Source organism: Mya arenaria, chromosome 15, assembly GCF_026914265.1.
Source record: "Mya arenaria isolate MELC-2E11 chromosome 15, ASM2691426v1".
Classification (NCBI taxonomy): domain Eukaryota; kingdom Metazoa; phylum Mollusca; class Bivalvia; order Myida; family Myidae; genus Mya; species Mya arenaria.
Window position 1 is genome coordinate 37,411,779 of NC_069136.1, and position 22,531 is coordinate 37,434,309.

General features: G+C 34.6%; 1 protein-coding gene across 1 annotated transcript; it reads left to right on the forward strand.

Annotated features, from left to right (window-relative positions):
* The first annotated feature begins 6,608 nt into the window (after positions 1 to 6,608).
* LOC128219342 (uncharacterized) lies at positions 6,609 to 21,228 on the forward strand. The gene is made up of 7 exons (XM_052927151.1): positions 6,609 to 6,812; positions 7,912 to 8,101; positions 16,100 to 16,226; positions 17,092 to 17,219; positions 18,813 to 18,939; positions 20,280 to 20,407; positions 21,048 to 21,228. The coding sequence occupies exons 1-7, from the start codon at positions 6,719 to 6,721 to the stop codon at positions 21,226 to 21,228; spliced, it is 975 nt and encodes a 324-aa protein (XP_052783111.1). The 5' UTR covers positions 6,609 to 6,718.
* The last annotated feature ends 1,303 nt before the right edge of the window (positions 21,229 to 22,531 follow it).

Here is a 22,531-nt window from a genome sequence, read left to right on the forward strand (position 1 = left end):
GTAGTTGCATATAGTATATATAGTTGCATATACTCTATATATACATGTAGTTGCATATGGTGTATATAGTTGCATATACTCTATATATACATGTAGTTGCATATGGTGTATATAGTTGCATATACTCTATAGATACATGTAGTTGCATATAGTATATATAGTTGCATATACTCTATATATACATGTAGTTGCATATAGTATATATAGTTGCATATACTCTATACATACATGTAGTTGCATATAGTATATATAGTTGCATATACTCTATACATACATGTAGTTGCATATAGTATATATAGTTGCATATACTCTATACATACATGTAGTTGCATATAGTATATATAGTTGCATATACTCTATACATACATGTAGTTGCATATGGTATATATAGTTGCATATACTCTATACATACATGTAGTTGCATATAGTATATATAGTTGCATATACTCTATAGATACTGTTGGGGGTCCGGGGCACCTAGGGTACTGTTAATCGGGCTGGCTTGTATTAAGGACGGGGACAAACAATGACTAGACAAATCATGTTAAACTGTAACACCGGTACTATTCAGTAAATACACTAAGAATATTACGTTGTTCCTCTTTAAAACTGTGATACACCGTTTACGTTCATAGTAATTTTCCTGACATTACTTTATACGCTTGACACCTTAAATTGGCTTTATGACTTTCCTTCAGTTTATAGTATGTGCAACACAAAGAAAGACACTTTAAACGTTTATATGTTTTATTTCTATGGACGGAGAAATAATGTTTTCAAATAACGCCAACACAATATACCCCTCGATTATCGCGTTAAACTGTTATTATATGTCGCTGCGTATAGTTTATAGTATACAGTACAATTAATATTCATTTAAGTCAGCCTTCACTTCCACATTCAACAATATCATAATAAAGGTTAAAGAATTCTATTGCTTTAAGTTATAAATCGTATTTTCATAAAGTTACTACAAACTAGTATAAATTTGTATAAAACAAAGTCTAGCCGTTTTAAATAATTCAAATACTGCCGCTATAACGTACTTTTATTTGCGTAAAGCTTTAAATCAATATTTTCAATACTGCGGCTATACTCAATAATGGCAAAAAATGTCTCAACCCTGAACTGAAAAATCGCAGCCCTTTTATACTCAGAAAAATATATCGATCAAATAATTGATCGAAAAGACTCGAAAAGTGAATCGAAAAGTGTCGAACAACTTGATCGATTTAAAAATGCGATGGAAATGCTATCGAAATTAATCGATCGTTTCCGACACTGTCTACGACTTTTAATTCTAAAAATAGAAACATCAATGTCTTTACTGTGATGTAAACAAGACTGGAATGTTAGTATAACTGAGCAGGCTTATGGAATTTAACAGTGGTAGCTGCAAATCACTAACCGTGAAATTATGCGTAGATGTACTTTGTGACCTTGAGCGAAAAGGAAGTGCATACATGTAAACAACAAGATGGCTGACAATGTGAAAGTTCAACATAAAAAACATGGAATTTACTTGCAATAAGCGACTAATCGAGGGTAAAACGAATAGTGAATTAAGTATAGTTAACCAGTAAGTCTTACTGGTGATGCTTATTATGATTTTTAATTTTACTAGTCGGTAAACATATACGAAAATAGTGTAATTTCTGTGAAACTACCATAAATGTCAACGGGTGGGGTAATGCAATAAGATGTTTTCATATCTGTAAAGTTTGTGCTACCCCACCTGTGTTTCAAAGTAATCGAGGATAATGATTATATCATATATCACAGGTAAGTCCCATTTTTACCATATAAATTCAAATAAATTGTAAAATGCAACTTGTTATTGTTAATGTTAATGATATTTTAAGAACTCAAATTTACGGGCTGGCCTTGGGCCTATCAATACATGTAGTTGCATATGGTGTATATAGTTGCATATACTCTATATATACATGTAGTTGCATATGGTGTATATAGTTGCATATACTCTATACATACATGTAGTTGCATATGGTGTATATAGTTGCATATACTCTATATATACATGTAGTTGCATATGGTGTATATAGTTGCATATACTCTATACATACATGTAGTTGCATATGGTGTATATAGTTGCATATACTCTATACATACATGTAGTTGCATATGGTGTATATAGTTGCATATACTCTATATATACATGTAGTTGCATATGGTGTATATAGTTGCATATACTCTATATATACATGTAGTTGCATATGGTGTATATAGTTGCATATACTCTATATATACATGTAGTTGCATATGGTGTATATAGTTGCATATACTCTATATATACATGTAGTTGCATATGGTGTATATAGTTGCATATACTCTATATATACATGTAGTTGCATATGGTGTATATAGTTGCATATACTCTATATATACATGTAGTTGCATATGGTGTATATAGTTGCATATACTCTATACATACATGTAGTTGCATATGGTGTATATAGTTGCATATACTCTATATATACATGTAGTTGCATATGGTGTATATAGTTGCATATACTCTATATATACATGTAGTTGCATATGGTGTATATAGTTGCATATACTCTATATATACATGTAGTTGCATATGGTGTATATAGTTGCATATACTCTATACATACATGTAGTTGCATATGGTGTATATAGTTGCATATACTCTATACATACATGTAGTTGCATATGGTGTATATAGTTGCATATACTCTATAGATACATGTAGTTGCATATGGTGTATATAGTTGCATATACTCTAAACATACATGTAGTTGCATATGGTGTATATAGTTGCATATACTCTAAACATACATGTAGTTGCATATGGTGTATATAGTTGCATATACTCTAAACATACATGTAGTTGCATATGGTGTATATAGTTGCATATACTCTATAGATACATGTAGTTGCATATGGTGTATATAGTTGCATATACTCTATACATACATGTAGTTGCATATGGTGTATATAGTTGCATATACTCTATACATACATGTAGTTGCATATGGTGTATATAGTTGCATATACTCTATACATACATGTAGTTGCATATGGTGTATATAGTTGCATATACTCTATACATACATGTAGTTGCATATGGTGTATATAGTTGCATATACTCTATATATACATGTAGTTGCATATGGTGTATATAGTTGCATATACTCTATATATACATGTAGTTGCATATGGTGTATACATGTAGTTGCATATGGTATATATAGTTGCATATACTCTATATATACGTGTAGTTGCATATGGTATATATATAGTTGCATATACTCTATATATACGTGTAGTTGCATATAGTATATATAGTTGCATATACTCTATATATACACGTAGTTGCATATAGTATATATAGTTGCATATACTCTATATATACGTGTAGTTGCATATGGTGTATACATGTAGTAGCATATGGTATATATAGTTGCATATACTCTATATATACATGTAGTTGCATATGGTGTATACATGTAGTAGCATATGGTATATATAGTTGCATATACTCTATATATACGTGTAGTTGCATATGGTATATATATAGTTGCATATACTCTATATATACGTGTAGTTGCATATAGTATATATAGTTGCATATACTCTATATATACACGTAGTTGCATATAGTATATATAGTTGCATATACTCTATATATACGTGTAGTTGCATATAGTATATATAGTTGCATATACTCTATATATACGTGTAGTTGCATATAGTATATATAGTTTATATACTCTATATATACGTGTAGTTGCATATAGTATATATAGTTTTATATACTCTATATATACATGTAGTTGCATATAGTATATATATAGTTTTATATACTCTATATATACGTGTAGTTGCATATAGTATATATATAGTTTTATATACTCTATATATACGTGTAGTTGCATATTGTATATATAGTTGCATATACTCTATATATACGTATAGTTGCATATTGTATATATAGTTGCATATACTCTATATATATGTGTAGTTGCATATAGTATATATATAGTTGCATATACTCTATATATACGTGTAGTTGCATATAGTATATATAGTTGCATATACTCTTTATATACGTGTAGTTGCATATAGTATATATAGTTGCATATACTCTATATATACGTGTAGTTGCATATAGTATATATAGTTGCATATACTCTATATATACGTGTAGTTGCATATAGTATATATAGTTGCATATACTCTATATATACGTGTAGTTGTATATAGTATATATAGTTGCATATACTCTATATATACGTGTAGTTGCATATAGTATATATAGTTGCATATACTCTATATATACGTGTAGTTGCATATAGTATCTATAGTTGCATATTCTCTATATATACGTGTAGTTGCATATAGTATCTATAGTTGCATATACTCTATATATACGTGTAGTTGCATATATTATATATATAGTTGCATATACTCTATATATACGTGTAGTTGCATATAGTATATATAGTTGCATATACTCTATATATACACGTAGTTGCATATAGTATATATATAGTTGCATATACTCTATATATGCGTGTAGTTGCATATAGTATATATATAGTTGCATATACTCTATATATACGTGTAGTTGCATATAGTATATATATAGTTGCATATACTCTATATATACTTGTAGTTGCATATAGTATATATAGTTGCATATACTCTCTATATACATGTAGTTGCATATAGTATATATATAGTTGCATATACTCTATATATACGTGTAGTTGCATATAGTATATATAGTTGCATATACTCTATATATACACGTAGTTGCATATAGTATATATAGTTGCATATACTCTATATATACGTGTAGTTGCATATAGTATATATAGTTGCATATACTCTATATATACGTGTAGTTGCATATAGTATATATAGTTGCATATACTCTATATATACGTGTAGTTGCATATACTTGTATATACTCTATATATACGTGTAGTTGCATATAGTATATATAGTTGCATATACTCTATATATACGTGTAGTTGCATATAGTATATATAGTTGCATATACTCTATATATACGTGTAGTTGCATATAGTATATATAGTTGCATATACTCTATATATACATGTAGTTGCATATAGTATATATAGTTGCATATCAGTCAAATTTAACAACAAGGCTATCTTGCTAGACTAGTGTCAGTAGTTAAAGGCAGCATATACATACAACAAAAATTACATACTTTGTTTGATAACTGAATTTTTAAAATTATAGTGTATTTATTTTTTTCACAGGGTCTATGACCTTCTGGATATTCTGTAAATAAATTCTGAACTTGTAATAAAATCTAAAGTATTAAAGTTAAGTAAAAATCCATTAAATTATTACATTCCTATTGAAAAAAAACAAACTATTCGTACGTGCAGTTTGTGTTGACAAACACTGTCCACTTCCTGTTGCATTGATACGCTACACGTATTGATTAGATAGTTGATGATAACTGCAAGGTTGCAAAACCTTTAACAAGTGCAGGCGCGTAGCTGCATATACGCGAGTACGCGGCTGAATCCACATAATTCTGCCAAAAAAAGAACAAACAAAAAACAGCCAAAGTTGCAGTATGCGTAGCTGCCTATATGCGAGTACGCGGCTGAATCCACATAATTCTGCCAAAAAGAACAAACAAAAAACAGCCAAAGTTGCAGTATGCGTAGCTGCCTATATGCGAGTACGCGGCTGAATCCACATAATTCTGCCAAAAAGAACAAACAAAAAACAGCCAAAGTTGCAGTATGCGTAGCTGCCTATATGCGAGTACGCGGCTGAATCCACATAATTCTGCCAAAAAGAACAAACAAAAAACAGCCAAAGTTGCAGTATGCGTAGCTGGCTATATGCGAGTACGCGGCTGAATCCACATAATTCTGCCAAAAAGAACAAACAAAAAACAGCCAAAGTTGCAGTATGCGTAGCTGCCTATATGCGAGTACGCGGCTGAATCCACATAATTCTGCCAAAAAGAACAAACAAAAAACAGCCAAAGTTGCAGTATGCGTAGCTGCCTATATGCGAGTACGCGGCTGAATCCACATAATTCTGCCAAAAAGAACAAACAAAAAACAGCCAAAGTTGCAGTATGCGTAGCTGCCTATATGCGAGTACGCGGCTGAATCCACATAATTCTGCCAAAAAGAACAAACAAAAAACAGCCAAAGTTGCAGTATGCGTAGCTGCCTATATGCGAGTACGCGGCTGAATCCACATAATTCTGCCCCCAAAAAGAATAACAACAAAAACAGCCAAAGTTGCAGTATGCGAAGCTGCATATTCGCGAGCACGTGGCTTAGTCCACATGATTCTGACAAAAAAACAAACAAACATAAAAAAACAGCCAAAGTTGCAGTATGCGTACTGTACTACATGATCCTAAAACTGCTCATTTTTCAGTACTAAATAAAGCACATCAGAACGCCCAGAATGCACCAAATTGCACAATGGTTTTCATTTTTTTTCCGAGGGGGGCATACCCCAAAACCTCGTAACACAATTATGAATCCACATGAATAGAGGTCTAGCTACGCCCCTGACCATTGAATGTTCATGCGAAATCGTATGCGTTTGTTATTAAAGCGCACACAATTATTTGTCCATAACGTAAAAATAAACTTTGAGAAATAAACATTATATGAAATAAAAAGTGGGGAAATAAATAAAGGCGAACGTGAGCTAAATTAAAATGTTTGAAAGTATGACGTACACGGCTCGACGGAATATTGTTATTTTCGGAGGCTTCCTTATACACCTTTGTCTAGGAAGTTTTTATGCATTCGGTAAGTCTTTTCTACCAAGTTTACGCATGTGCAACAAGAACTCGTGTATTGTTAACCCTTTCCATATCCCCTTTTCCCTATATCCCAGCGCTTCTTTCAAATTTGTTACGCCAATTAACCAGACAAATCAACATAAAGAGCATGTCTATCATTAACAGCAGTTAAAAAAACTTAAAATTGTATCTGCAGGCAATAACAGACCTGATCTGAATAAGACAAGGAATATCGAGCACTTTCGTCAAATTGTGCTGCCGTAGGCCCCGATGTAACTATGTATGTTTTGACAAGAACAAATCAGTTTGTAATCAATAACAAATACATGTACCCTTGAATTCGTACCGCTCCCGCTTTCCCTACCCAAAGGTAATTTCCAGGCAATATCATTCCATACAATGTTATGTTTGACCGATGGGTTCGGACAATCAACACAAGTCACCCGATGCTTATCAACGATCCCACCCTTCGTTCACCCCAATATTCCATACAGCTATTTCCCTAAAAGGGCAGCCAAGATGTCTGCCTTCAATACATGGATTTCATTAAAATAAGTTTTCTTAACTGTTTATTTTACACGTTTTTAAAGAGTATTTTAACAAGTTCCATTAACTAACGTTGTTAAAATGAATTAATATATATATATATATATTAATAAAATGAAAGAACAAAAAATTGTTTGAAGGAAGTCACGTGAAATCGACCATCGTCACGTGAAATGCGTGACAGCAGTGATTATTGTACAGTTAAAGGCCTAGTTTGAAGAATGTTTGGCATGACAATCCCCTGCTGTGCATCTCATGCTAATTGCACTGATGTCACATTAAGGGCCAATTTCCTGTTTATTTGTTTATTGGTTCAGGGCCATTTAGGGTTCATTTCTTTAATAAAACCTCCAAAACTGCACAGGAAGGTATTCAGATCGGAGATCTGATAAGACAATTAGGCAATTAGATTAAGATCAATACACAGCGTTTGTGTATAATACACGGTTAGAGGGGTGGGGTCACTTATAGAAGGATTAAACTAGGCCTTTAAAGGAAGTAATCGCTATGTTGAGATTGTCTAATTCCTTGTCCTAATTTTTTTAAACATGATTTGCAAGGCAATATCAGCCCTTACATCATGTCTTACCTGCGAAACCGGACACAAGAGACTTGGCTAGTAAACACCCAGAACTCGTGGATCATGAACGCAGCCGCCATTTCCGCGCCAATAGGATCCATCACTGGAAGCTACATAGAACGGAACCACGGCGTGAGAATCGCTGTTGGAATTGGGTGTGTGCTGTTTTGGTAAGGGCTGTTTTGGTTTAGTGGTCAATCATAAATCATAAATGTATGTACGTGTATTTAATCAATGGTATTATACTGTATGATCTCTTTCCTGGTAATTTGAAAGGTTAAACTAAGCTACTGGAGGGATTACACAGAGATCACGTAGCTATACTGATAAGGCAAATCAATCTATAAAATTCACACCAAATATTTAAAGATGCACTCTTACTCACAAATAAGATTTACCTCAATTAATAATATTGTTTTAAAATTCCAAAAAGGATGAATAAATGTCGAAAAGAATGGTTCTTATGAAGGATACCGAGTTGAATTTGAAAGAAATTAGCATAAAACACGGTATTTCTACATTATAAAACTAAAGTAGACTACAATATCTGTTAGCGTTCACCAATCATTTAATATTTTTGCGTTTTCTGCTTTTATACGGTTACAATCTTGTTATCAGTAATTAATATTTTCCATCTATGCATTTTTAGTAAGTAGTTAAAGAGTCATCAGTCAAAATTGATGTTTGTTATACATGTGCATGTATTGATTTTGAATAAGAGTGCCACTTTAAAGTCCACACCAACATATTTAATATAAGCGAATGAACTCACCCCATATACAGAGAAGGGTGGGGAGGTATGATATTCTTCCAGAAGTTTTCATATTTCTTTGTCGATAAGCATCGTTTAACCCTTCAATTGTGTCTCCCGTATAACTCCTTGATGGAATACACAGAAGTTTAGAGTAGTTAATGTGTAAAATATTGTACTACAGGTTATTTTCGTGAGTTGTTTTATTCTAAGACTTGGAAAAAAAGATGATTATAAAAACGCAGAAATGTTTAATTATGTTTATCACTTTTGCATGTGCTTTAATCATGTCTAAAGGTTAACTCAGTTAAAATTTTGAGTAAACGTACTCCGTACATCAAATCCTCACTAAACCGGAATCCTCACTAAACCGGAAATTTTGCCCAGTCCGGACCTTGTCCGGTTTAGTGAGTTTCTACTGTATATGCTAAACAAAACAAAACAGCACCATATGGCTTTTATTCTAGATTACATAACATGCAAGGCACAATTCAATGGAAATGACAACAAAGCACATAAAATGTATTGTTCTCCACTTGTAAATTCTAATTGTTTTGAAATAATTGCAGCAACTTTTCAGCATATGAATGATCTCTTTTTGTAGCGGTTCATTATGAAACCGTGCAAATGATGAAGCAGAACTCAATAGCTACATAAACAAGCTCAGTAGCAAAAAGTTTAAACATAAACCCAGTTTAGTGGCACTGGGCAAACGCCAAAGACATAGAACACAAAATCACAGACAAGAAACATAGAAGAACAGCACAAAATTCCACAAACAGCACAATGCATACATACTACATATATATTATATTATAATTGTTAGGTACCGCCTTGGAACGGTCAGTAAAATGTAAATTTACTGGGTGTTTAAACCAGTTTGTGTGCACAAACCTCACTCTTATCCCAACAATCCTTAATAAATGTAAAACATGCTGTATCAATGATTGACTTCAGTGTTAAACCTCTTTGTTTTGCAATGCTAGTGAATGCAGCCCGTACATAATTGTTAACCAGGTTTCAACGAAAACCGGGTTATTAGAATGAGGTTGTCGTTGGGCGGGCGGGCTGGCGGGCGGGCGGGCGGTCGTCAAACATTGGTTTCTGTTCACTAACTTTATCTAGCATTGATAGATATTGATGAAACTTGGTGTGTAGGTAGCTTATGAGAAGAGCTAGCTTGGGATTGGTTTTGTGGGGGTGGGGCTAAGGTCAAAGTCACTGTTACTAAAAATAGAAAAATGGTTTCTGTCCAATAACTTTAGTTAGCATTGATAGATATTGACGAAACTTGGTGTGTAAGTTGCTTATGTGAAGAGCTAGCTTGGGATTGCTTTTGAGTGGGGAGGGGCTAAGGTCAAGGTCACTATTACTTAAAATAGAAAAATGGTCAAGGTCACTGTTACTTAAAATAGAAAAATGGTTTCTGCCCAATAACTTTAGTTAGCATTGACAGATATTGATGAAACTTGGTGTGTAGGTAGCTTATGTGAAGATCTAGCTTGGGATTGCTTTTGAGGGGGTGGGGCTAAGGTCAAGGTCGCCTGTTACTAAAAATAGAAAAATGGTTTCTGCCCAATAACTTTAGTTAGGATTGATAGATATTGACGAAAGTTGGTTTGTAGGTAGCTTATGTGAAGAGCTAGCTTGGGATTGCTATTGAGGGGGGGAGGGCTAAGGTCAAGGTCACTGTTACTTAAAATAGAAAAATGGTTTCTGCCCAATAACTTTAGTTAGCATTGATATATATTGATAATACTTGGTGTGTAGGTAGCTTATGTACAGAGCTAGCTTCGGATTGCTTTTGAGGGGGGAGGGGCTAAAGTCAAGGTCACTATTACTTAAAATAGAAAAATGGTTTCTGCCCAATAACGTAAGTTAGCATTGATATATATTGATGAAACTTGGTGTGTAGGTAGCTCATGTGAAGAGCTAGCTTGGAATTGCTTTTGAGTGGGGAGGGGCTAAGGTCAAGGTCACAATTAGGCCTAAAAAAATTGTTTGGTTAGGGTCAACCTTTTCAAAAACAGGTAGGGTAGGTAGGCTTTTTTATTTATTTATTAGGCTTTATATAAGAATGTAATTTTTATCATTGGATAATGGTGTTAAAGTTATCTTCTGTATTAGCATTTAAGGTGTTAAACTACAAAGTGAAAAGCAATTAAAAAAAAAGATTTTTTTTTTTTTTTTTTTTACTTTTTCATTTTTTTTTCAAATTGACTTTAAAAACGGTAGGGTCGGCGCCTATTCTGTAGACAGGGTCGGGTAACCCGAACCAAATGTATTTTTTTTAGGCCTTGCTGAAAATAGAAAAATGGTTTCCGCCCAATAACTTTAGTTAGGATTGACAGATATTGATGAAACTTGGTGTGTAGGTAGCATGTGAAGAGCTAGCTTGGGATTGTTTTTGAGTGGGGAGGGGCTACGGTCAATGTCACTGTTACTTGAAATAGAAAAATGTTTTTTGCTAAATAACTTTTGATAGTATTGATATATATTGATTAAACTTGGTGTGTGGGTAGCTTATGTAAAGAGCTCGCTTGGGATTGCTTTTGAGGGGGGTGGGGCTAAGGTCTTGGTCACTGTTACTAAAAAATTAAAAATGGTTTCTGCCCAATAACTTTAGTTAGGATTGATAGATATTGACGAAATTTTGTGTGTAGGTACTAGTAGCTTATGTGAAGAGCAAGCTTGGAATTTCTTTTGAGGGGGTGGGGTCAAGGTCACTGTTACTAAAAATAGAAAAATGGTTTCTGTCCAATAACTTTAGTTAGCATTGATAGATATTGATGAAACTTAGAGCGAAGGTAGCTGATGTAAAGAGCTAGCTTGGGAGGTGGGGTCAAGGTCACTGTTCCTAAAAATAGAAAAAATGTTTTTCTGCCCATCAACTTAGTAAGAATTGATGGATAGTGATGAATCTTAGTGTGAATATAGCTTATATGAAGCTCCAGATTGAACTTGCTCATACAACAAATTAATTGGCTATAATTTCTGATTGCCCATAACAAAAACCTGGTTTCGTCGCATTGCGGCGCTTCTAGTTTTTGTAATGTAATGCCAATCCAGCCTTATTTAAGAATTGCTCTGTACAGCGAGCGATTGTTTCTATTGAAACTCTTTTGTGTAGCTTTTGAAATACTAACCGTGAACCCCGTAATTATTGTATTCTAGATAGATATTCTTTAAACGTCGTCACAATGCAAACTTTATCATTGTTCGGATATGAAATTAGTTAAATTGGAGGAAAGTGATACCCTGGTCTAGATTGTTTTAATAAACGATGTGTCATTATCATTCATCATATGTAAGGATTGACATATATGGGCAGTTAATACTAAAAATAGCACACATAATATCCTTGTCAGCAATGTTTTATCAGAGTGTGAAGATTTAAAGTGACACTCTTATTCCAAATCAATACATACACATGTATAACAAACATCAATATTGGTTGATAAGGCTTTAACTACTTGCTAAATAATGCATTTACGGAAAATATAAATGATTGATAACAGGATTGTAACCGTGTATTGAATAACAGAAAGCGCAAAAATATTAAAAGATTGGTGAATGGTTAAAGCTTAACATTGGTCTACTATAGTCTTATTAGAAAGAAATACCGAGTTTTATCCTGATTTCTTTCAAACAATATTATTAGTTGTGGTAAATCTTAATTGGTAATAAGGGTGCATCTTTAATGTTTTGCAATTCAGTTCAGGGATAAGCGACCTCAGTTCAAATATACATTTCATTTGTTAACTACATGTGAACTAGCAAAAATGTCCCCCTTTGCACATAGTTAAAACTGATTAACTGCCGATAGTGCAATATAGATGGCTGAATATTTCATTGATTTAAATGCTGGTTAGAAATGTAATAAAAGTAATCCTAGTAGGTGCTAATGGATCAACATTTCGTTGAGAACTAAAGAAAACCATTTGTTGAGAAATATGCTTATGTCTTTTATGTAGATTTTCGCCACAAACATAAAATTACACCATTAGTATCTGCAGTTAAATTTGTTTCCTTAAATATCCATGATACTATAGGAACGCTGCCAGTTTCATAATTTTCAATGGATGCCGGGCATCTGGATTGTTGTGTCATTCTGAGAATTCGCCGTGCTGTCGTAAGTTGCATGTATGGTTTCAATAGAATTCCCAACTTTTTTGGCCACTAGTTATTTGTTTTCCCAATTGGAGCCAGTAGAACCGCTTCCCCGACATACATTTTCAGTTTCTGCAGCTCTTTGAGAATGAGACTGGAAAGGAAAACAGTAGAAGCAACGATCTTTCTATTTCAATGAGAGAGCATCAATTGCAAAGCATCAGCGTCGGGATATCTTGAGACGTATTTGTATTACTCTATTTTGTAATCGTTCTTTGCAATGAAGAAAATACAATATACAAGATACAAGTATCTTTATTTAAAGTGGGGTATATGCTTACAAGAAACATCAGCTCAATAAGCTATTTTCCCAAATAAAAATATTACTTATAAATTAACCTGGTTTGGAAGATTTTAAACCATGTCAATAACATCAGTGCCAATCTATTTATATTGGATTGGATTTTTTGCTGTTCAGTGTCCGAAAACTTTAAACGTTTGTGAACACTGGATTGTAATGGATATCGATTGAGTTCTTATGAATTCCCATAAACATTTTTAAAAATCCAATTATTGTTCGTTGTCTTAGTCCAGTTGTTAATTAATATCCTAGTTTTTCTTGCTTTGAAATTGTCAATGTTTTTGTCAATGTATATTGAAAATTTAAATTTTATTTTGATCGAAATGTACTTATAACACTTGGTCCAGTGTTGGCTAACTCCGAGGAAATTGCTGTTTTGGATATTGCTTTCGAAAGCTGTTGGCAGCATTTCCTGATATTTTCGAAGCATGTGCGGCATGATATTGTTGTTTGTTTTGATACATGGGGTTTCTTGTTGTATTGGTTAAGGTTGGGCAACTGTTTATTGCCATGGCGTTTCTCTAAAAAGGAGTCGCTTAGTTAGAGAACTAAACTGACCTGTGTGGCATTCAGTGTCTTTACTTTTTCAGTAAATTCTTCCCCGAACAGTCTCTTTCCGCTGATGTTATTTTCCGAGTCGCACAACGTTCAGAAATTTCAAACCAGTTCTTTTTCAATTATATATTTCCTTTGGCCGTTCCAAATGTTTATTTTGTTTGCCATTATCTTAAAAGTTTACCCCTTCATACTCGGCCACTTGTTGAGTAACTATATGTTTGTCGTTCTGGATTGCATACATGGCTTGATTAATCATAAAATTCTGATTTTGCTTTTTGGCGTCTTCAATTTTTGTGGTATTTTTAATTGCTCATACATCATAATTTCAACCAGTGGTTCCTGTAAGTTGTTGTTGCTTCCCGGTCCTTTATTCTTTTCGAATACATTTTTCATTTGTCCTTGACGATCTCAATGCTTTGTTTACTGTTTTAGCAACCTTTTCACTGACTTATTCACCGGAATTCGAATCCCCAGTAAAGCATTGTTCGACTTTATGTTAAAGCTGCACTCTCACAGATTTACCAGTTTTACAACTTTTTTATTTTTTGTCTTGAAAAGAGCAAATTTTTGCGTAAATATCTGCCAACCAATGATATAATGCTGCTGACAAAACATCAGATAGCAGATTTTTAACGTCACTAACGGTTTAAGAAATAGGCATAAAACATCAATTTTTGAACATGTATATAAAAATCTGCGTTCTAATTTTTTGTCATCAGTCTTATATAACTGCCTTCCATGGATTTTCGCAAAAATTGGCTCGTTCCAAGACAAAAAATAAAAAGTTGTCAAAACGTTCAATCTGTGAGAGCGCAGCTTTAAAAGCCAGCAGTTGACTCTTAGGTTACTCGGGTTGGAATGTCAATCTGTTGATCGATCTCATCAACGTTCCATATGTCATGTATACTATTGTCGCAATCGATCATCACACACTTCCTTTTTGTTGTTGTTTCCTTACAACTTGTTACACCTTAATTCCTTTTTCGTTTTAGTTCATTAACTTTTTTTTTAAATCGTTTTTCAAATTGCAGTGTTTGTGCTACAAATCTTCAAATTGATAATTGAAAGGTTTGCAAAAGTTCCCCTTTTCGGATAAATTTGTTCAGATTAAAGGCCTCTTAACTTTCGAAAGCTTCCCACTATTCATTGGGCACCTGGCCCTTCTGTTTTTCATTTTCCATGTTCCCTCTCCTAAAGTAAATATAAAATACACATATTTAAGAAACTATTTCATAAATTTAAATGATTCACATTTTACATATATTATAAAAATAGGTTTGGCATGGCATTCTACGATACTTTTCAACTTTTTCAAACACTAAGGCTTGGTTGATAATAAATGGAAACCCCTGATCCGTCATCTCTGTGTATCCCATCCAGGATTTATACGGGAGACAACACTTGATTAATGTGCACACGTAAGTATTTCATGCACTATCTGCTCTTTACTTTGTCAAACTATTAATCAAATTCTATACCATCAAATTACCTAGATTATGCTTCCATCTGCGCTTTTCGTGTGTTGTAAGAATTCACATAAGAATGAGTGGAAACTTCTGATTACTTGATGCTATTTTATTTTATAAATGTAACTTGTATAAGGACCAATCGGTATGGCTCCGATCCCATGGTCCTGACAATTAAAAGAAAATGCCTGAAAATTAAAATAAAATAAGTGCTTTACATGTATTCTTGAACCTGCTGTTTTACCGTAAGCATTATTAAAGTCAATTTCCAATCCCGCTGTGACAACTATCAAAATATATAGCCATTATCGAACAAAAATGCGGTTATCAAATATACCAAGCTATTTTGCCGCTTATTTTTCTTCTCTGCCGTTTATTTTCACAGCTAGGCAGTGTTGGCGTATTTCGTCATTCAGAAGTCGCTGTACTTAAGTTGCGGTGACGGAGTTTTACAAGCGTGTATTCCGTTTAGTTTATCCCTTCTGTTTATTACTGCATTGGTGTGACGAAGACGTAATTCGCCATTCAAAATTCGCTGTACACAAATGAGGGCTGGCTTAGTTTAACAATCATGCAATGAAAACTACAGGGACAAGCCTAGTAGCCAAAGTTAAAAATCAAGCCCTGTTAAGAGGCAGAATTTTAGCGACCGAACTACACTGAACATGGTACATAATACCGTACAAATACCACGTACACGAAAAAGTCACAAATACAAACAAGAGAAGAAGACCAATCATATATAAAAATAGCTTGACCGATAAATGATGGGATAACCGTTTTGAACGGTCAGTTGAACACGAGTTCATTGGAAAACGAGTCTACTAGTGGCTTAAAAATGTTTGTATGGCAATAATCTTACACTTGTCTCAACATTTATCAAGCCATTCCACCGATTAGTTTCGCTGTCTTGTGTCTTCAGCTCTGGTGTACTGCTGACGTATTTCGCAATCCAGCGGTCGCTGTACATAGTGGCTCTCACATACGGGTTCATTACCAACTTGGGAACCTTTATGGCGTATGGACCTCCGGTACAGAACGCTGCTAAGGTTCGTAAACATTCGGGTTTGTTAAACTTTGTAATTATCTGCCACTTTCCATTTGACCTCGCCATGATGCCATATGACCTAAATTTGTGCAAACATATCATTAGTGGCATTATATAAGAGTGACTGCCATTCTTAGTCAAGTACAGAAAGTAGAGGAGTGAATGAAGCGGAATGAGGTACACCGTGGTCTGGGTGTGGCAAATGTTGAACGCCCAACTATCAGCACTTGAAATGAACGCTCAACCACTAGGCTGTAGGAACCAACATTCGGATCTTCAAATAACCTTCATTCACATAACCTTCAAATAATGTCCTTTACAGTGAATAATTGTGAGTTTTCGCTCATGGTTTGTTCGGTACAAGTGTATTCAGCGTCGTCAATTTTGGTTGTGTAGAAAATTGTTGGCTATGACTAAATGTTCATGCACAGTAAGACCCAAAATTAAAGCTTTAATAGAAACAAAACACGGTCGAGCTTTGGCGTTCGCTCCGCTTGCCCATGCTATCTATCAGATACAGTACCAGGCCGCAGGATGCTGGTGTGTATGTTTGCCACACCTAATGTGGCTTAAATGTTGGGGAGTTATTTGTTATTTAGTTATGTAGGTAAATATATGTTGTAAATCTGACCGACAGCCTTTGTCTTTTCTTTACATATCATGACTTATTTTATTTCAAACATGTCAGCTTGTGACCTTCATCACAATAAAACTGCAATTTAACAAACGTTCAACATATTTGTAGGAAGTATCCAATTTTTCATAATTTCGTCTGGAGACTTTAAAAAATATGAATTGTAAATTTCGCAGAAGCTGTTTCCAAGCCCTAAACTTCGTATATCCCTTTGTTGCTTGATTTCTTGCAGTGGATGCCCGCCCGTCCAGCACTCGCCGTTGGATTGATTGTGGGCGGGTTTGGGCTCGGGGCGTTTGTGTTTAATCTCATTATAACATACTACATTAACCCCGACAACATACAGATCAACGACAACGAGTGAGTATTTTTACGATGCATGTACAAGAAGTTCGTTGACTTTTTTCATATTTATTTTGTTGTGTAGATTTTAAGCAAGGCCATTATTCTACTTAGACACATTTTTTCATTTTAGTAAATCAACCTCCATTTTTGATGCCTCAATGTGGCGAAAGTCAAAATGATTGTTCAATAAGTTGTATCACTTTGTTGATAATACTGCTTCAAATTGTTTAAAGAAAATAAATTACTATTGTTGTTTCCTAGTATGGAATAATACTTAGCATATTAAAGCATTCAATTCTGTGATTATGCAGAAATAACATTAAAAAGTGCAAAACGTGTTGACGAGATTCCTTTTGTAGCACAGAACCTTATGTCAATCACTTCTTTCTCTGAGATTTTTTATCAGGAATGGATCTCCTTCTGGCTGTTGAGAATGTATATATAACGTAAATATATATTGAAAGAAAAATTGTGAGCTTAGCTTCCTTTTATAGGAGACATTAGATGTTTCTAAAAATTGGGGCCTGGCATAAAACTGATATATCACATACATAATACATGGACAAAATATGGTTGATAAATAATATCCATGCATGATTTAACATCATCACATCGTTATGTGTCGTACGCCGTCCCAGCGTTTTATGCCCATCTTACAAAAAGATAGTGCAAATTATGTCCGTGAAGTTGGCAGCCCAACAGACTGGCAGCGTACATTAGCAGACTGGCAGCGTGGTAGCCTGGCAGCGTGAAGTCAGCAGCACAGCAGACTGACAAATTTAGTATTTTGCTCAATCTAGCTGATAACGGACGTGGCAGTGATTGTACTAGCCAAGCTTGATCTAAATACTTCATAAAGTTAAAAATAAATATCAAAAGAAGTCCTTCAACTTCTTAAAAATCCCTAGCATTTTCTTTTTATATTAACAATTACACTTGAAATTCACATCTGGTTACTTCTACATAGTTCTTTTTTCTTCTGAAACACACTTATAGGCATTAGAAGACAATGCAGACAGGGCGATATTCTTCAGTTACAAAATACCGAAACAATACACTAGTCAGCAGAAAGAACCCCTAGCACGCCAAGAAATAATCGCAAAATGTTGGCCTCGTCTATTATATTAAAAAGATAGAACTGTAAATCGTATTGAAAAGTAGTTTGATTTTTATCATTTTTCTGAGAATGTATTTCATGTATTTATCGATGCACTATTACTCCCATTAAGAGTTAACATATTTAATACAATTGTTTTAATATACCCAAAAGGATGAACAAATGAAAATAATGATGATTATGAAAGATACCTAGTTTAATTTAAAAGAAATGTGCAGAACACCTGGTATTGCTACCTTATGAGACCATAGTAAATCGCAGGAAATCTTTAAGCATTCACCAATCATTTAATATGATTGCGTTTTAAGCTATTAAATCCACAGTTATAAATTAATATTGTTAACAGTAATTAACGTTTCCCATGAATGTATTATTTAGTAAGTAGTTGAGGGTGTATCACTCAAAATTTATGTTTGTTTTACATGTGTATGTATTGATTTTAAATAAGAGTGTAATTTTAAATGAATTAAGACATCTGAGCCTTTCTACAGCTACTTCACTGACCAGGCTTTGCTGGACCGGGTACCACGCGTGTTCTTCCTGCTTGCCGGCATCTACATCGCACTGCAAGTCATTGGAGTGTTTCTTACGTCACCAGTTCCGCCGGAAAACGACCATGTACGGTGATATGTCTAAATATGATAACAATTGAAGGCCATATTGAAGAGAACACCTTTCGTATTTGTATAAATTACCTTTAACATTCAGACTAGGTGACGTGTAATTAAATGTCAGGATCCATGTTTACGAAAATCTTTAAACCAAGCCTAGGAGAATCATTCTTAATACAATATATTACAAATGCCCTGACCGGGACTCAAACCCACAACCCGTGAAATGGACTCGCTTTACAATGAAACGACGACGATCTGTCCGACTGACTTAGCCGAACAGTCACCTAAAATAGCTTTACCAAAGCATATAAAGTTGATGTCCTACGTCTAGAATGAGAAGACGGGACATTGTTTTGCAAGATTGTATTACGTCTTATTCTGATAATTCTCAATGTGGAAGAGTCTTTGCTTTTTAAACCGCCCGGAACAGGAGAACCTTTTTGATATACTAGTACTTAGAAATGCGCCTACCAGGACTTGAACCCACAACCCATGCAATAAACGCGCCTACAAGTGAGCCACATTGGTCCTACCGACTGAACTAGCCGGTTGCCCCTTCTCCGACCGCCCCAAATATATTGTTATTAATATCCAAACTAACGCATATATTGTTGACGTGGTTCCCGCTTAACGCGAAAGACGGGAAATTAACAAATCATTATATATTACATTTATCTTTTCAGAAATCGGTTGATTACTTACGAAACTTTGGAATAATAATAAACGCATAAATTGTAACCATCATAAGTTTTCTAAACTATATCATACAATAAAAAAGGCGTTTAAGTTTTGAAAATCTGAAATTAGGTAAAAATCGGCCCAGAAAGTTATATACAGCGTTGATGGGACACCGACTTTAAAGGGGCTAGACACCAGCTGATACAATTGCAAGAAAAACAGAGACATTTTTCAAAAACTAATATTAAATTGATATCGGTCTGTACAACTCATTTGATCTTTCTTACTGATGAATCACATCAGTTACGACACATGCGTCTTTAGCAGTTTTTGCGTATTTTTCCAAAACGACATTTACAGGTTTTGTCTACCACTTAAAGCCAAGTTAATTGAAAAAATCGTCGGTACATATAACTGTACTAGTTATGTGGCTTACACATGCTAAATATACACACTGTTATCTGGGAAACCATAAATCAAGTAAAGTTATGTGTTATCGGTCCCATGCTTATATTGTCAATTCTAGGCTAAGTCTGTGGAAAAAATGTATTTGCCGATTTTGGGACCATCTGGTGTCTAGTCCTTTTAAGAAAATATTTTCTATTACGGAGAATACGAGGGCATAATATACCATTCTAAAATACGTGCATATGTGTCTGCCCACAGATACGAGTGTCACGGATGCGGGAAGATCAACCGTCAGGTGCAGTCGACGATGGGGCGGCCTCGTCAGACAGAGCCGGTTTTGACGAGTCTGTTAATATCTTTGGCGATGAACATCATAACAATGACCAGTAACGCGTTTTTGGAAAATTAATGCACCAGTCAATTGTAACCTAGGCCTCCAGGTCCGGGAAATAGCGGGGACTTTGACTTTCGGTCCAGCCAACCCCGGGTAAAATCCCCGCCCGGCTGGTACACACTGCTGGTAAAATCCCCGCCAAATGCCACCGCACCCCAGGAACCCTAGGTTAGTCCCCCCCCCCCGCTTTTTTGGCGCGAAGACAAATCACCGCATTTACCCGGCACTTTGGGGCCACTTGGAACGCAAAACACGACCCATTATCCCGGCTATCCCTGGTATACACCCGTACCTGGGGTAGGGGCCGTGGTTACAATTGACTGGTGAATAACAACATATTTGCGAGATGGTCTCAAATTGTTTTAACGGTGAATGTATTTAATGCTTGCGAGCTTGTGTTTATTCCGACCTGCCAAAAAGTGCAGGTTCGGGATTTTCACTTTTTAGTGTATGTTTTCTTTACCATTTTGGCATTTACTGTTTTTTCATTCGGTGCGATTATGTATATACCAAACATGCGACGGTACTTCACCTCGCAACATATGTTATATCAGCCAGAGGGCATATTTTCGATAGCCAAACTGTTTATAATATCGCTGTCTACTTCATTGTTTGCTACGTATTCGTTGCAGGGCGCAGACAGTCTGGGGAACCGTGAAAGAGATCTTTGTGAACAAGGACGCGTGGAAGATCCATCTCATCATACTATTTGTTTATGCGGGAATGCAAGTCGTACATAGCTACTACAAGGTATGTTTTCAGTATCAGATAGCGCCAGATGATTTTGGATTATGGGAAGTATCAAATGTGTGAACTCAAATTGAAAAATTAATGGAATATGCATTGGTAGTACAGTACATTACACTAAGAATGGTACAAACCCTTGGAGCTATTGAATTTAAAAAGACCGAGAGTAAATTTTGTAAGCTTTTGGCTGGTGTTACATTAATATTTTACCCCGTTGAAAACCAAGTTGAAAACTGGCCCTAAGGCATTTCACGCGGACTATGAGCACTCCGAGATAATGAGAGTATTCTGCCGATAAAGTATGTATGCTTCTGAGATCAGCGTTCTCGGTTCCATTGCGATTGTTCATTGAAAGCAATATAATATGCAACAGTACCATAGCCCATTCGGAACTCCTCGGCCCTTATTTATCGAAAATAACCTCGGATGTATGCCGGTACATTAGTAGAAGTAGTTCGTAAAATTTTGAATTATATCATTAATCTAATGTAGTAGTTAAGCTTATCTTTGTTAATCTAAGTTTAAATTGATTGCCATTGAAGTGTATTATTGCAAACATAATTAAGATAACCTAGAGTTAAGTCATTCCCCTAAACTTTAAAAAACAGCATCCGGATTAAGTTTGCAAATCCGGAATTTTTGCAAACTTATTTTTTTTATTTTTCACCCAATGTTTTTTATTTTTGTATTTTTAAAATGTGTTAGGTAATACTAATAAGAGATATTTTTTGTTTCCTGAAATTTAATTTAGAAATATGTTTTTTTGGCATTTAAAGTCAACTTTTCCAATGGGAGTCCCATTGGAAAATGGCCTTCCCATTGGAAAAATGGTTTTTCCAATTGGAAAATCAGCCCAACATTTTTTGTTGGAAAATTCTCCCACATTTTCAAAAAAGGAATTAGTGATTAATAACAATCATTATCATTAATGGTTATAATGTTATCTAGAAAAAGTGCGTTTATAGTACTTTTTATCATTTTTTGTAAAAAAAAATCCCGTCGACCATTTTTTCCAATTGGATATTTCCCACAATTCAATATGGGAAAAGTCAGGAAATTGGAAAACTCCAATTGGAACATTGTCCCATTGGAATCTTCCAATTGGTAACATTGGCAATGGGCTTAATCCAATTGGAGGTTCTGGCAATAAATTTTAATGGGAAAATATTTCAACTTTCCTAAATCTCTTAAAAGAACACCTATTTATTTATTTAGGAATATATTTGAAGTTTTGTTTTATTGTTTACCTGTGTCCTGACATTGTATCCATCCAATTCCAAGCTAATACTTCTGTGCTGATATCTTAGCGATAAGATTTAAGCATCTTTTAATGAATTTGAATGCAATAAATCATATCAAAAATTACCTG

What these genes read in the sequence shown, in the direction of transcription:
- LOC128219342 (XM_052927151.1), top strand. Translation starts at nt 6,719, where the DNA reads ATGTTTGAAAGTATGACGTACACGGCTCGACGGAATATTGTTATTTTC. An exon ending in AGGAAGTTTTTATGCATTCG is followed by an intron (nt 6,813 to 7,911) that starts GTAAGTCTTTTC and finishes ATGATTTGCAAG; the next exon opens with GCAATATCAGCCCTTACATC. An exon ending in TTCCGCCGGAAAACGACCAT is followed by an intron (nt 18,940 to 20,279) that starts GTACGGTGATAT and finishes GTCTGCCCACAG; the next exon opens with ATACGAGTGTCACGGATGCG.